This window comes from Eublepharis macularius, chromosome 2 (genome assembly GCF_028583425.1).
Source record: "Eublepharis macularius isolate TG4126 chromosome 2, MPM_Emac_v1.0, whole genome shotgun sequence".
In the NCBI taxonomy this organism is placed as follows: Eukaryota; Metazoa; Chordata; class Lepidosauria; order Squamata; family Eublepharidae; genus Eublepharis; species Eublepharis macularius.
Window position 1 is genome coordinate 34,499,980 of NC_072791.1, and position 15,909 is coordinate 34,515,888.

General features: G+C 39.3%; 1 protein-coding gene across 3 annotated transcripts in view; it reads left to right on the plus strand.

Moving 5' to 3' along the window:
• FOXN3 (forkhead box N3) overlaps nt 1-15,909 on the plus strand; it is a 178,987-nt gene that overhangs the window by 139,434 nt on the left and 23,644 nt on the right. Inside the window, exon 5 of one of the 3 annotated variants that reach the window (XM_054972628.1) lies at nt 10,226-10,291. The exons of 1 other annotated variant lie outside the window; for it this stretch is intronic. In XM_054972628.1, coding sequence (XP_054828603.1) covers nt 10,226-10,291 — 66 coding nt within the window. The remainder of the gene's footprint in view (nt 1-10,225; nt 10,292-15,909) is intronic. One more of the 3 variants, XM_054972629.1, reaches the window with a different exon arrangement.

Here is a 15,909-nt window from a genome sequence, read left to right on the forward strand (position 1 = left end):
AGCAATAATTGCCCTTATCATTCTTTTCTAGTGATGTTTTTTAAAGCAACGAATGGAAAACTACCTGTTTTCAAAGCACCCTGAGTTGATTATTGATTTATGATGAACATCTGAGACTTAATGTGATCTTTATATGTTTCAGCCACTAGAATGAACAAGGTTGCAGGATATAAATGGTGGCCTCCATGGATCCCACAATCCTATCAACACCCATCATGGCAACTGTGCCAAAATGATCCATAAATAAACCAAACGGTACACTGGGCTCTTCAGATAAGATGCTTGTTTAGAGATAAAGGGTAGAGGTAGTATAGCTAATTGGGCAGGTGAATGGAAACCTGTCCCAACTTCCCTGCTTTCCCAGCTGGCTTTGTATTATTTTTCTTTGTCTTAGTCTTGCTTCTTTCATTTTTGCTTTTTTAGATCTCCTGCTTCATTCCTTTTAAGCTTCTCTTTGCCTTCTTAATTTTATCTGTAAATAAGTCCATCAGGAAGTAAGATTTATTGTTGTGGAGGCTCCTCATTCTCACTGCATCAGACTCCTTTACCCTTACATTTTGGAGGCAATGGGTAGGGGAGGGAGATCTCTCTCAGGCAAAATCAAGGATCTAAAGCATCTTGTGAATTTGATAACTTGTTTGTGCTGGGGCTTTTCTTTCACCTCAGCAAACATGAGCTCTTAGCCAGACCTTCCTTGAGTCTCTTTCAAGTAATCACGAGCCCTGCTTTTATCTGTTCCTCCTTTCTTATTTTAAGTTTGCCAATTAGCGCTCTTTCTCTCTCACACGCACACAGAGGAGTTAGACTGACTCAGCAAGGTGGCTGCTGAGAAGCAAACTAGTTGAACTGTTGACTGAGCAAAACAAAGTATTTCAGACAACGGGAGGTTAAAATTGAACAGGATGAGGCTGCATCTAGTGCAGATGTAATGTTATATCTGCCCAGTGGCATTAAAATTCTGAATCTTGTAAAACCTGCTGGTATAAGTAAAGCCCAGATTCCCTATCATCTCTCATTCCCTAATGTGTTGCTATGGCCTTTATTTGAATCACATAGCAACAGTGTTTTGTTTTCTTTGGACTTGCTTTATAAAATAAGGTTTCACCTGGTGACACCTAACCACAGTCCATAGTGTGCGAGTCATTGCATAAAGAAATTATACCTGGCTTCATTCTGTAAGTATTAGAAAAATAAATCTTCAAGGAATTTTGCCTAATTCAGCTATCCAGTGTTTTCTGCCAACTCCCCCCAAATGCAGATATGACTTTGAAAAGCATGGTAGAGATTTAGTTTTGTTGTCTTAGGAGTATGAGTCTAGAAGAAAACTTTGTCAGTATTAAGTCTTACCCTCGGAACCTAAAAAAACCCTCCTATAATATATAGGAACATTTCAGGAACGCCATAATGTCATTAATCGAGGACCAATTCATGCATGGAGGCTACTTTAACAAGCAATTGAGTGGACACTGCACTCCAATGCAAGCTGTTTGTTTGCAAAATGTATCGTACCACTTTCAGTGGTTGCTTCCAAGGCAGTTAGTGCAAGAGAGACGATAAAAATTCTAAAATTAAATGAGTACATGAAGCAGTTTCCCACCTAATTTTGTCAGTTTTCAACAGAGTATAATAATTAATCTCTGCATTTTGCAATCATGTGGTTAAATTTGGAGGATCAAGTGGAACAGCTTTTTAGGTAGTTACGTTTTCAAGCTGAAAATCTATACTAGTAATCGCATGTCCGAACCGGGCTATAATGAGTCAATACTCATTGACTCATTATAGGCATACAGTCAGGAGGACCTTGGTCTGGCTCTCTGTTTCCCTCTACCCCTGACTATTTGCCCATGATTTAGATCTCCTAAATGTTCGTTTCTTACTTTGTGTGAAATTATTAAAACCTTACATCTTATACATACTGTACCAATGACGTATTTACCAATTTAAAGAAAACCCAGACCCTGCTTTTGGTGATTTGGAGGTTTTATTTTACGCTACGAATGTAAAGTGTTCTTCTTGTACTCGAAAAAATGATTATAGAAGTATTATAAAAGGACAAAGGAGACTATGAGTAATGGCCCCAAGAATCCACAGTATCAGATAGCAGGTCAGGTTTGCTTTTGTATAGAAGAGAAGGCTGAATTAGCACAATCAAATAGAAATTGCTTCATGTAAATATTTTAGAGCGGCTTATTATACACTGAGATTTTTCTACCCCCTACTGGACACATCAAGAAGCAGGCCATTTGTGTTTTCTAGAATGACAGTCGTCTTTTTTCATTAGCGAAGTAATTCCAAAGTTCTCATTCGTTCATTCGTGTCCCCTCTCTTCCTTTTAGAGCCCTGACGGGGTCACCAGATTAGTAAGAGCTCCATTGTTCAGAGGTCCTTTCCAAATGCATTTGATTTTCTCTAGTGAATTATTATTGGAGATTAGCATTCAAAAAGAGCAGAAATAGGTGTGTAAGGTTAATGCATTCTGATTCTCTTCATTTTATGTTAGATGTTTGACAATCATCTTGATAAGAAAACAACTTTTAGATTGGATTTAATAGACCAAGCATGGGTGGTTTTTCCCTCTGTTTTGTTTCATTCGTACAGGGACAAAAAGGGTAAATCGCATCTTAAACCAGCTGTTTTCCCCCTACTGCCTGAAAATGTAGCTGGACCAACTGTGATTTTTTTTAAAAAAAGCAACTAGATTATTTTTATGCCTGTATAATTTTTTTCTCCTTTATAACTTCTCTTGACTGTGCGGAGGAATTATTGATATTTTTTCCCCATCACAATAAATTCAGGAGCTGTACAAGAGGGAAATTAGGGCTTCCACAGGAGAACTGCAGAAGAACAGAAGGAAGATATATTGAATGAAAAGTTCTTTTTGCTAAAGTGTTTCTAATCTGGTTTGTGGGGGGGGAGTTATGAAAAATTTATCAGCCCAGTTGAACAATTTCTACACGGAATTGGAAAACAACGCAATCCATGCAATTGGGAACCTATTTTATTCAGTAGACTCTTTAAGGTGTATTGGATGTCAGCTTGCTGATTGGGGTTTCATATAAGTTTGTTTTTAAAAAGTTCTGCTAGATGAAACATTTGAATGGTCTTGGCAGCCATTAGCATTTCAGGTTCATACACACATTAGAAACATGAGCTATCCAACATTTTTTCTGGTTGAAATGTTTGTTGTAGAAGCAGACTGTGTTGTCATCATTAAGCAAAGAAAACCATTCCCCGCTACAATTGTATTGATCCAAGGCTACTATTGTAGCATTCTACAGTCTTTAACCTGCATCAAAAGAGTAAAAAAGCAGCTTATCCCAGACAATTCAATATGGTTCCCTGTGGAGAACATCCAATAGCCATCCTCCCAAGAAATACCAGGGCCCTTGGCTTCCCTGCTTCAGTATCATATGGCTGCAAGGCAAAATGAGAATTGCCAAGTGTTCCAGAGGGAAATGGGATTAAATCTCCATCATTACCTGTTCTAAGAACTTTTCATGTAGCCCTGTTGATATTTTAGATGGAGGGAGAGAGGGCAGTTAACATGTTCAAAGGGTAAACAAGAAATTCCTGCAGTGGGATTATCTTCTGTAGGTACACAGGCCTTTCTTCTTGTGCATAAAGCTAGTGGACTCTGCCTTAAAAAAAATTCAAAATGAGTCTTGTGTTAACAACCTCGTTAGCAATTAAATGCTTTTAATCTGCTCCTTTAGGAAGAAGTTGCATAAAAATACAGTGACACACATCTGTTTAGCTACTATCATGCCTTAGTTTTAGACTTCATAATTACAGATGGGAAAAGGATTTCCCAGATTGCCTATACACCAAAAGCATATCAAGTCCCTTTAGAAAATGAAGTTGAAAAAAACCCCTTTCTTGGTACATTTAATGAGTTTGCTGTGTATTGTTTGAGCTATTAATAATATAATATTTGATTTATAAACCCCCTTCAGGATGACTTAACACCCACTCAGAGCAGTTTACAAAGTATGTTATCATTATCCCCACAACAACAATCACCCTGTGAGGTGGGTGGGGCTGAGAGAGCTCCAGAGAGCTGTGACTAGCCCAAGGTCACCCAGCTGGCTTCAAGTGGAGGAGTGGAGAATCAAACCTGCTTCTCCAGGTTAGAGTCCCACGCTCTTAACTACTACACCAGACTGGCTCATTACAATATGGAAGTTTGCAAATTGGTTGACCAAAATTTTGGGTCATCCGTTTTATGAAGTGCTGCTTGTACCTGGCTGAAACTCTCACATAAGTATAGGTAAAACACGGAAAAAACCCAGGAATTACAATGCAGTAACAAACTTCTTGTTTAACTTTTAGAACATTGTTTCTCAAACTTCTGATGATTGTGCAACCCTATTATCAGAATTGAAATTAGAAGTCCTCTTCAATTTTGCATCTAAAAATGTTTTATTAATTTGCAAAATTAATACAATTTAAAATTAATAAAAAATTAATAAAATTTTATTTGCAAACTGTATATTCTACTTTTCTACCCAATCAGAGCCACTAGATGGCTTTTTGTTTTTCACTTTTGTTATTTGAGTCTTACTTTTACACGCTTTAGAAATATTGCTTGTTCTCAGTGGAGTCCAAAACTTTGGTTTGCCTCCTGGCATTCATCTTGGTGTACCTTCTGACTGGAAGTAAGCATGCCTATATCTGTGATTCAGACAGACACACAAAGGGCAAGCTGTCTGTGATGGAGGGAGGTGGGGGTAGGGATAATACTGCTGCATTTCTTTGTTGAGAATGGTTAAATTTTCCAAATATTCAGCACAGCATTATGAAAGTATGTGTCCCCAATGAATCATGCAGAGACACAACAGCAGCAGGTAACCTCTGTGTTTTTGTTTGCGTGTGAGAATTAAGTGTGTATGTACTTAATTCTCTAGAGCTTTAAATTATGTTCTTAGTTTTTCTGATAAAGTACTATTCCATATACCCTCGCTTTTCGAGGATTAGTTTGTACTCTAGGACTTTTTCAGCTGTAGAACTGCCTCCTTCAAGAATCTTGGTCGGGCTAATCTTTAGCTTCCCTTTGGTGGGGGATGGGTGTATTCAAGGTGTGGCATCACAAGAATTTCAACTGTTTTCTGGCACTTTGTTGACGTATCAAATCTTGTTGCTGATCAACCCAAGTCCATAATGCTATATTAAATAAGTCTTGGCTGCCTGCTCCTCCTCTGTTGCTCTGCCTTATGACAAAATGGGAAGAACATGGCTACAGTACTTAGTATGTTTTTTTGTGGAAAGTTAAGTCAAATAAAGTCAAATAAAATACCTGTGAGACCCAGGAAGTAGCAGAGTTAAAGCCATATGCATACATCAACTTAACCATGGTGTTTCTTTTACTCGTAATTAAGCATTAAATCTGAATTCTAAACCATAGTCAGGGATTGGCCTCAAACCACAAAATGGAAAAAAATGTTTAAAGTGACTTTAGGTTGCATCAGCATTGAGGCAATTTCTGCTCCCCCACCCCCCAACTCGCAAGATAACAAGCATGTCTCCCTAAAGTGTTTTTAGGGAGACTTCTAAGGGTGGGGCTTGAGTTGGCAATAGAAACCATAGTTTCAGTTTATGTTAAAGTTAAAACAGGCCATATTTAAGCATTATGTCTGCCCCAGCCCTAGGTCTGCTGAACGGCTAATCTTTCATATATGCAAAATAAGGTGTTGATCCATTACAGTCTTGTCTGTTACAGGTCCCAAGAGCAGATCTCTTAACACATACATGTGACCTTATGGGTCCTGTGACAATGGAACTTTTCTGGCCTGATGACCCAGATACTAAATTTCTTTTGCTGAACTATACGGTCATTGTTGAACTCAAAGGCCAGATATAAATATATTATGTCCTGACCTAGATGGTCTAGGTAACCTGATGTCTTCAGATCTCAGAAGCTAAGCAGGGTTGGCTCTGGCCAGTATTTGGATGGGAGACCACCAAGGAAGGCCAGGGCTGGTATGCAGAGGCAGGTAATGGTAAACAACCTCTGAACCTCTCTGAATGGCACACACAAGCATATCATACATGAAATATGTATGTAGAGCAGAATTTCTTGCAAAAACTATAGCTTACATTTTATCATACCCTCTGTTCAATGAATATCTGCCAATTTTTTAGGGAATCTACATCCCTGTAAAGATTTTATCACCCATTAGCTGCCATATATACCATTGGTCTTCAAACGACATTCAGTTGGTGTTTCAGATAATTGAGGTTCCACTTGATGTGGATTCACATTGATGCAAAAATTAATGCAGCAAAAGCAAGGAGAGCAAGAGTTGAAAGAAGAGAGCTTAACTTGTTCAGTTATTAGTAGCTTTTGTAACTCTATCCATTTTTAATTCAGTAATAAAATGCCATTATCACATACTAAATGTAATTCAACAGAGTTCTTGTATACAATGAAGAAAATAAGTAGGAGAAAGATTTCTGTTATCAGTGGTACATATTGTTCAATGATGAACTTTATGAAAACCATTTTGAAAACACTAACAATGGCTCATTTGAACCTGTGAATTGCCGTCCTAGAAAAGATTAATGGTCTATAGCCTTGGTATCTTCCCAGCACAGTGTCTTGTACTGGATTATTATGAAAAGCATATAAAAGCCACTTTTAATTTCAGGCCAGTGATGTACTATAGATCACAGAAGAACATTTCATTCTTTCTTGGTGTTAATGGCAATTGGAAATACTGTCCTTTTATGTCACAGCTAGATATCCTGAGTATCTGTATCTGGATTTTTTTGTTTTGTTTTTTACTGAAAGGCTGAGTTTGCAAATAATATCTAACAATTCTCCTTACAGTGTTTAGAGTCAATTACTGATTTCATTAAATGTGATCAGTGCCATAGAAACAAATCTTAGCATGCAGCAAGTGTCATATATATCTTTATACATATAAGATACACGTGCAAAACAGAAAAAGATCTGGAATAGCAGCCTCTTGATGGATATGTTGACAATCACTGAATCTGGTATAGTGTACATCACATGTGCTTTTTAATTTCCCTGACTGCAGCCTTTGATTCACAATGATGGAAACATTGTCTCTGCCATGATTGGTTGCAAGCATGATTATGTAAATTACTTCATGCACCACCATATGAGTTGCACAGAACTAAGAATCCATGGTGCAAGTATTTGGGCCAGGATCCAGTAATCCAAATGTCTTTGGACTTTTGATTCTTGAGTAGAACCCTCCCCTGCTATTGCATACTTCTGTTAAACTGAGGGAAGTTTCAAGTCACTTTATGAAACAGCATTTAAAAAAAACCAGGATAGCTACCTCTCTACTGAGAGTGTGCAAGCAGAGTAGCATTTAAAATAATTAAGAATGTAAGAAGAGTAATGCGATTTACCTACTCTGACATCCTACCTTCCACTGGAAACAAGCAGATGCCTTAGAAGTCGCGCAAATACAGCACAAAGGCCAAATGCACACCCAGCCACCCAACAACTGGCATTCAGAGATCTCCAAACATGGAGGTTCCACTTAACCATTGTGGGAAATAGCTGTTGAAAGACCCATCCTCAGTGAAAACATCTGCCAGTGTAATCCTAAACAGAGTTATAGCCCGTTGATTCAATGGACTTAGCAGGGTGTCATTCTCTTTAGGATGACACTAAGTCCTAGCAGCCATTGTCACATTCAGTCCAACAACTCCCCAGCTGTTTAAAAAAACTAGGACTTGGTAAAGCAACCAAAAGGGGTTCAGGGACCACAGATTGGCAACATATAAGAATCAGTTAAAGTAAAATAAGTCTGGGAGGGGCAGGGATTACCTGTTCTCAAGCCCTTTAGGGAGATTAGACAATTTTGGCAGGGGAGATTTTGGAGAGGATTTCCAAATATTTCTCCTCCTCACAACTTCTTAAGGGCCCCCAAACTTGGTGGCTTCATGCTGATAAATTGAGCAGTGATATAGGAGCATCCACAGACAAAGTAGATACTCCTATGTACTTGAGCGACCTCTCAGATATGTAGAAAAAAATATAGCTGAAAAAAAAGAAAGAAAAATGAGACAGAAAAATCCACAAAAGCCCTCCTATGAGAACAGGATTTTATAAACTGTTTCATGCCCTCATATAGATGCAAGGAATGTTCTAAGGCTTACCCATCTCCAAGCTGAAGTCCCCTGTCAGCAGACTTTGGTTGCAAGCACCCAGGAAAATTGTGTGCTTTCTTAGAGAATCTGAGCATCTCCGTGACTGAACCCATTCAAAGGAATTCGCTCTCTCTTTTCAAATAGCTCCCTTGCTTCCATCTTTCAAGAAGCAGCTGCATCCACCCCCACAAACACACATGCCGATGCATTGTTTCTACATAACCCTGTCTTCCATCTTGTCCTTTCCATTTCCCTTCACCATTGTTACTTTGTGTCAGAATGCAGTCCTGCAGACAAGACTATGCTTTTATCTTTTTGAGTGTAACATTGAACACTTTTAAGTGATGATGCTGTAAAGACTCATGTCTGCCCATGAATCTACGTAGGCTCACATAAACCAGATCACACCCCGGTGATGCATGGAATAAACCCGTATGAATCCTCAAGAAGAAAGCTGTCTGAAAAGGTTTGTGCACTGGGAGCACATTTGGGCTACTTTGAAAATATTGCCCCAACCAAAGAGTACTGCAGGACACCGTGTGTGATGTCCATTGATAGCCTGGTCAAATTTTCTTCTCTAAGGAGCCTGGACTTTGTAATGTAGACTTGGCCTTCTCTCTCTCTCTCTCTCTCTTTCTCTCTCTTTTGTGGATAGAAAACTGTGCAACAGGCATGAACCCATAGAAAGTTGCCTTTCCTTCTAGAACAGATAATCAGTGAAAATCAGAGCAGGAGTGTTGTGTGGCAGCAAAGCTTCTAGCTGATCCTGCATTTATTGTGCTGGCAATTGAACCTATGTCAGCATCATCTGAAAAGGAGTTGAAAGATGGCATAGAAAAATTGTGAGTGTGTACGTGTGTTTGTCTGAAGTAGCCATTACTGTCTTTTACATTGTGCAAGGTCTGTATTTATTAATAGATTGCAGGGCTTTTATACTCCATTACATTATTACCCTTGAAATTGAACTGCATTTATAACAAATATGAAATATGTATTTTTAACGCTAAAATGTGATTCTCCAACATAATACCCAAAATAAAGTGCCAAGAAGCTATTAACAGCAAATTGAATTTTGTGGTATGTAATTTAGTATAAATAGTGACAAGTATTACTCTCTCCCCCTGCACCCCACCCCGAGCCTATTAGTCATTCAGTTTAGCAGTACAGAGGCTGCAGTCAACAAGGGTGTGCATTTTTATGTCTGCTTCAATTGCACAGTTCATTTACTTGGACATGGCATAGGCGGCTTTCTCTGTCACACAGCATCACTACACGATTAGCAAGTTTCGCCCTAGGGCAGCTGGGACGCTTTACTGGGGCAGATGTTCTTTTCAGCTTATTCACTGGCCGTTCTTGGTTGTTTACTGTTGCCATGGTTACCTCTATTTCCATAGCAGCCGTACGGCCTCCTCTTGGAGACAAGTGAATATAGTTATAAAAGGATCATATTTTGCTCTGTGTCCCTTACTTGCCATCTGTTAACTGACTGAGCGTGATGGATTCAGAAAACGATTAAGGATAACGGCAGACGACTGATGACCCTTGTATTAAAAGTACCAGGGTGCCCGATGCAAATAGTTTAGGATATCCTCTCTGCTCTAGTTTTGTATGGGTTTTTTCCTCCCTGAGTTCTATATGCAGATGCAGTTTAAAATCTTCATAGTACAGGAAAAAAACAATACCGACTGCCTGAATAGAGTTGTTCATACTCCCTAGTCTGCTGTTTACCTCCTCTTTAATACATTTATGCCAATTTTGTGACCTAGCTACTGCACACAGCCTTTGAAATCGTGTAAGGGCATGATACATTTGCCTGCAGGAGTAGCTCCCTCGCTCTGAGAGATTGCGTAGGGTTCAGCAGCACTTGAGTAACTCATGCACAGGCAAGAGGGAGGAAGGGTGGAGATGAGAGACTTACACACGGAGCTCTTTAGCACTGTAATGGCCTGATGAACTCCTTGAATATTTTCCCTCTAATCTTTTGGATAGTTTAGCCATACTTTGGTAGCTCTTTCACTGTAGAAAGTCAGTTCATTCTAGAGGGGGTGGGAATTGGCCCACTTTGTAAATTAATATATTTATTGGTTGATTTTTCCAGATCCTGACATTGATGCTGCCACTGCCATGATGCTTTTGAATACTCCCCCTGAGATACAAGCAGGTTGTGAGTAGATATTTCTATAGCCTATAGCACCATAGATATGTAAGCCTAACCTTCTCTCTCTCATAAGGGCACAGACGATAGGAGTGGGCATTTTTTCCTAAAAAAGAGTTCTGATAGAGAAATAAAAACTCAGGCAATTACTATTTTTTCCTACTAAGTGTCATTTTGGTTGTTCATAAACCTTATATGCTTAATGAATAACAAATATTGTATATATCTAATTCACATGAGTAGTAAAATGTGTTAGATATGTACAACTATAATTCATACAGTAATGGGATGCTAAAAATTTCTCCCTTATTATCCATATCTAGACACTAAGGGCAATGTCCTCTTTATTCACAAAGAGGCAGGAGAAAGACTTGGCAAGGGAGCTGAAATAGGAGGCACTTCCAACTTTGTTTCTGGAGCCATGCAGTCCCCTGTCTCCAGTATACACCATAGTAGTTGCATCAGATCTGGCCTACCTAAGATAACCCAGTTCTGGCTGCATTTGCCTTCACTTACAGGTCAGAGTGAAGATGGAAGGAGCTGAGCTCAAACCATGTCTCATAGAGTTCCCTTCTTGCCTGCAGATCTTGATTCTCCAGTTGTATGTATCTAATTTATGTAAATAGTGAAATGTGTTAGATACACAGTTCATACAACAATAAGTGAAATGTATCACCTTTTTACTGGACAGATAAGGTGGTACTAGGGTGACTATCAGAAAGTTAAGTTTTGCTGCTATTCACCCGTTTTGGGTGTGTATCAGTTCCATTTAAGGGCAAAAACTTGAAGAAGAAAAACTGTATTTGATCCTTTAGACTGAATGGCTCACTTAAAATGGAACAATATGTGGTTTGTTCCTAAAGACGTATGCCTGGGAAGTTTTCAGGCTTCAACGTACCCCTCAGAGTTTACTGATTGAAGACTTTTACATTAACACTACAGGTTATGGTTTGTTGCAAATGTGGGAGTCTTTCAATCTCTGAACCATATGTAAGCCAAAAGATATATAAGGCTTGTTTCTGTAATGAGAAGCCATGGTTTGTTGCATCTGATTGTATCCATTGTTAATTCACATAGTTAAATCAGAAGTTGTCTAGGGAGAACACTAGCAAATTTTTTTTATAATAGGTTTTCCTAGGTCATTTCTTCTTCTATTGCAGAATAAAAGAACAACTAGAGAACTTTTTACCAGACTAAAAACACAAACTCGTTCACACTCATTCACACTCATTCAAACTCATTCAGGACTTTTGCTCTGCTGATGTCCTGTGTTTTCTTCTGATCTGTCCCATTTTCCATTGAGTACACATGGGGAAATGAGCAATGTGGAGTAGGCAGTCATGAGTATGGCCAGCAGCAATTCCATGACTGTGATGGCAAGAGGAAGGGCAATTGTGGACTTTGCCCCATTCACACAATACTTTTGTCCACATGAGGTCATGCTTAAGGAAGGCTCCAACTATTTAAATGTAGGAGATAATATATTGCGCAAACTAGTCTTTAGTTACCCCTTATCTAAATATAATAAACCCAGAAGAGTTGGCAGATAACAACTGTTTGATAGTTCTTAGGTAGTTAATTTGTCTTTCAAAAAACTGATTTTGAAATGAGTTAAAATAGCCAATATAATTTATATATACTGTGTAAACAATTCTAAATCTCCCTCTCTCTGTATTCTTTAATTTTACTAACTTTACTTATCTGTATGGCTTTCTGTTTCTCTTTATTAGAAAGATTGACTTGGGATCCATTTTTCTCTGACATTGGGCTTAACTGTCAATTAGATAAAACAAGAGGGGTAGATCCAAAGGACAGCTTACGGAACAGGTTGTTCTCTTTTCCTGTTGTAATCCATGATCTCTCTGAAAAGTAGGATTTGGGACCTGGGAGACCACCAAATTTTTCAGAGTATAAGCTTTCAGGAGTCAAAGAGGGAATGTTGACTCTTGCAAATTTATATGCTGAAAATTTTGTTAGTTTCTAAGGTGTCACTGGACTCAAACTCTGCTGTTCTACCGATAGCCAAAATGGATACCTAACTGAAATGCTTCAAAGAGTGGCTCCATGGGAGAGATCCTCAAGGCTCTTCTTGGAAACAGTGGGAGTGTATTTTGAGGGATCCAAAATAGAAGGAGGGAATTGCAAAAATTCCTTCTTTTTGCAGTGAGTGGAAGTGCAGTTCCAGAAGAGAGGGTCTCTGGATCTTATTCACGGTCTGCAGAATGGAATGGAATACACCTCAGTTCCAATAAAGGAATACAGTAGGTGTACAAGGGAATAGTCAAGGGAAGTGATATACTCCTCCCTGCTCACTTACTTTCTTCAACAATATCTTAAATAAAGAAAAGGAATATATATGTAACATATCTTTACACATACCTGCCTACTGTCTAGAGTTGCCAGCTCCGAGTTGGGAAATATCTGGAGATTTTTGGGGTGGAGCTTGGAGAGGGCGGGGTTTGGGGAGGGGAGGAACTTCAGCAGAGTAGAATGCCATGGAGTCCACCCTCCAAAGCAGCCATTTTCTCCAGGGGAACTGATCTCTATCATCTGGAGATCAATTATAATTCTGGGAGATATCCAGCTATTAGTTGGAGGCTGGCAACCCTACGGTATTGTCTGTAGGATACATGCTGTACCAGCTTGTTCCCCCCATAGACATTTTCAGCCATTGTAATAATTTCCAAATAAAGATTAACAACTGCTCTTTTTAATCAATACATTATTATTTAATACAGAATACCCCATATAATACTTAACCTTTTTGTACACAATAATTAGTACTGCTAAAATAATTACTCTCTTTCAGCCCTCAAAATTATGTCTGCAGTGAGATTCCTAACCTGTAGTGGCACTAACAGAACCCAAATGGAGTGGTTAACTCTCCCATCTAGTAAAATGTCCTTTTCCCCATTGATGTTGGCCAGTTTTTGCACTATTTGTCTCTGGAAAATTACGCACTGAGCAATGCCCCCCACAAACAAAAACCCATTTGTGACATATTTTCAGTAAATGTGTAGGGAGACATGATCAGCTTTAATTCATAATCATATATGGGAGGAGTTTGAGTGGGTAAAAAGACATGCTGGTTACCAAGACCATGAAGAACTTTTTCAAAGTAGGGAGAAAGGGTCTGTGTTGGTTATATAGGGGAATGGGAAGTGAATATAGAGGTTTGAGGAGAGGCAGTTACAGGGTATGAAGGTCAAGAAGGGTGATTGGTTGGGGCACTGGAGTTCTGGATGGTCTTCCCTCTTCCATAATGTATATTTGTTTACATAATCAGTCATCCTGAGAGGCCCATTCTAGCACCTGATTTGCTTATACAGTCAAGGGCAGAGGCAACATTTGAAGTGAGATGAATAAGTGAACAACTCCTGCCAGCATTGAGGCTATTATCTCTCTGTCATTTTGTTACAGCGATAAGTCTTTCATCCATGGGTAATGATAATATAAAAATATAGCAGGGCTGTTATCACTGGTGAATGAAGTTCACAATTCTATGGAGAAACATAGTAACCTGCAAATGACCCAGCATGGGAGAAAATGGCTCACAGTCTAAAATTGCTTGAACATTATTATCTTGTATCATTATAGCTAAGACCAGTGTCCAAGTAAATGGAGGAACCACCTAAGTAACCCCTTTCCACACATGCACAGGCTTATGCTTGTGCGGTGGGGCTTATCTTCTAAGAAACTGCCACGTGCACTGCATGGCAAACCTCTTTTTTAAAAGCAAAGGAATTTGTAAAGCAGCTTAAGGGGAGAGGAAGAAGGTTTCTATTGTTTTGCAGTCTCAAAAAGCCCTGTTGTCTAGTCATGTCTGTTACACTGTCTCCATAAATAATAGTCCTACTCCTAAAAATTCTTCATTGTGGCCCCCAAACTCAGTGAAAAGAAGGTTGTCCATACCACTTACTGTTTACTCCACTATGGGGAGCTGCTAGCTCACTTATTGAAAGAAACTGACAAATATTAAACGCTTGCAAAGCTATGCATTTTGATCTGCACTTGACCCTGCATAAAGTCCCAAAAGCAAGAAAGTATTTCAAGCATTAAAAATTCCTTTCGCCAAGGTTCTCAATGGAATGCAAATCAAAATAATAATGAAAAGAGAGGTTGTAAACAAATGCAGATACAAGATACAGATCTGCAGACATGTCGCTAATAGAGATTTTTCAAAGACTGATGACCACGGTCCAAATTTCAAAGATGGTTTGCTAAGGAACAAGTGAGTTTGAGGAGTGATTTAATGATGTGAGTTAAACATAGTACAGTAACAAACTTAAAAGGTACTTCAGAGAAAAGTTTTCAAAGAATAATTCCCATGTGAAGATCATAAGTAGATCGGACACTGTCAGATTTGGTCTCAATAGGAAATGGTTATCTCATTTCAGAAAATAATTCTCCTATAGCTGTAATTTATATTCTCTGCCAATTGATCACCAATCACCTACGCTGATTGATCAGTTACAGTGTAGTCCTGTGCACTATGAAATCAATAGGCTTAGACTGGAGAAACTTTGCATAGGATTGTATTGTAACTGTTGAGACTGGTCTTCTTTTCCTTTGAGCATCATGCCTGCCTCTTAGGCTGCTGGGCTGCATAGCCGCACTTTGAAATAATATCCTCTGACTTCCATCTGTACCTCTGTGCTTGTAAAGGGTAGCACCAGTTGAGGGTCCCACTTGCTATATCTGGCTCATGAGATCTATTCCACAATAAATGTGCTAGTCCTGATGGGGCAATAAGACTCTATCTATTATTAACACAAGGGGAAACAGGAGAATTAAGTAGAACCCGGAGACTGAAGCGGTAATGGTGAACATAGAGCCAGTGAGAGATGCCGCAAGAGACTGAATGGAGGAATTTGGAAGCCAAAACTGTCTTCAATAAAGCCAAAGTATAGGGTACTAATTGAGGTGAGAGCCAGAGAATAAAGGAGTTGGCAAAGGGAGAAAGGGAGCGTACTGCTGGGGAAAGGCCCAAGTTTAAGAGCATGGCAGACAGCTGAAGGGTTTGTTTACAACATGTGTATCCTGTCTTTTTGCCACCGTAACAGAAATAGCAAAAGTACCATTGTGGAGCAGTACAAAAGCAGCATTCCCGATTGCTTAACAATAGTTAAGCGAGAACTGGCACCCAGTTAGATTACCCAGGGTTACCCAAAGAAAATGTTGAGTTCCTTTAGCAATTCTTGAATGAAGTGGATCATTTGGATCCATTCCAGTCTGGTTTCAGGCCTGAAACAGTCTTGATTGCCCTGGTGACCTGTGGTGGGACATGGACAGGAGGAGTGCAAACTGGACCTATTGGCAGCTTTTGATACCATCAGTCATGTTATCTTGCTGGACTGCCTTTCAGGGTTGGGACTGGGAGGCGCTGTTCTGTTTTCTGCAGTGGTTAACTTGAAGACAGGTCTCAGAATGTGGTACTTGGAGACTGCTGCTCTGCCCTCTGGCTTACAGGGTCTTGCAAGGTTCTGTCTTGTCCCTCACGCTTTTCAATGTCTATGTAAAGCTACTGGAAGTTGTCATTGGAGATTTTGGCTGAGCTGCCACTAATATGCAGATGATACTCAGCTCTCTTGTACTGCCAGCAGGTCCCAGGGAGTAGGGAAGATCTG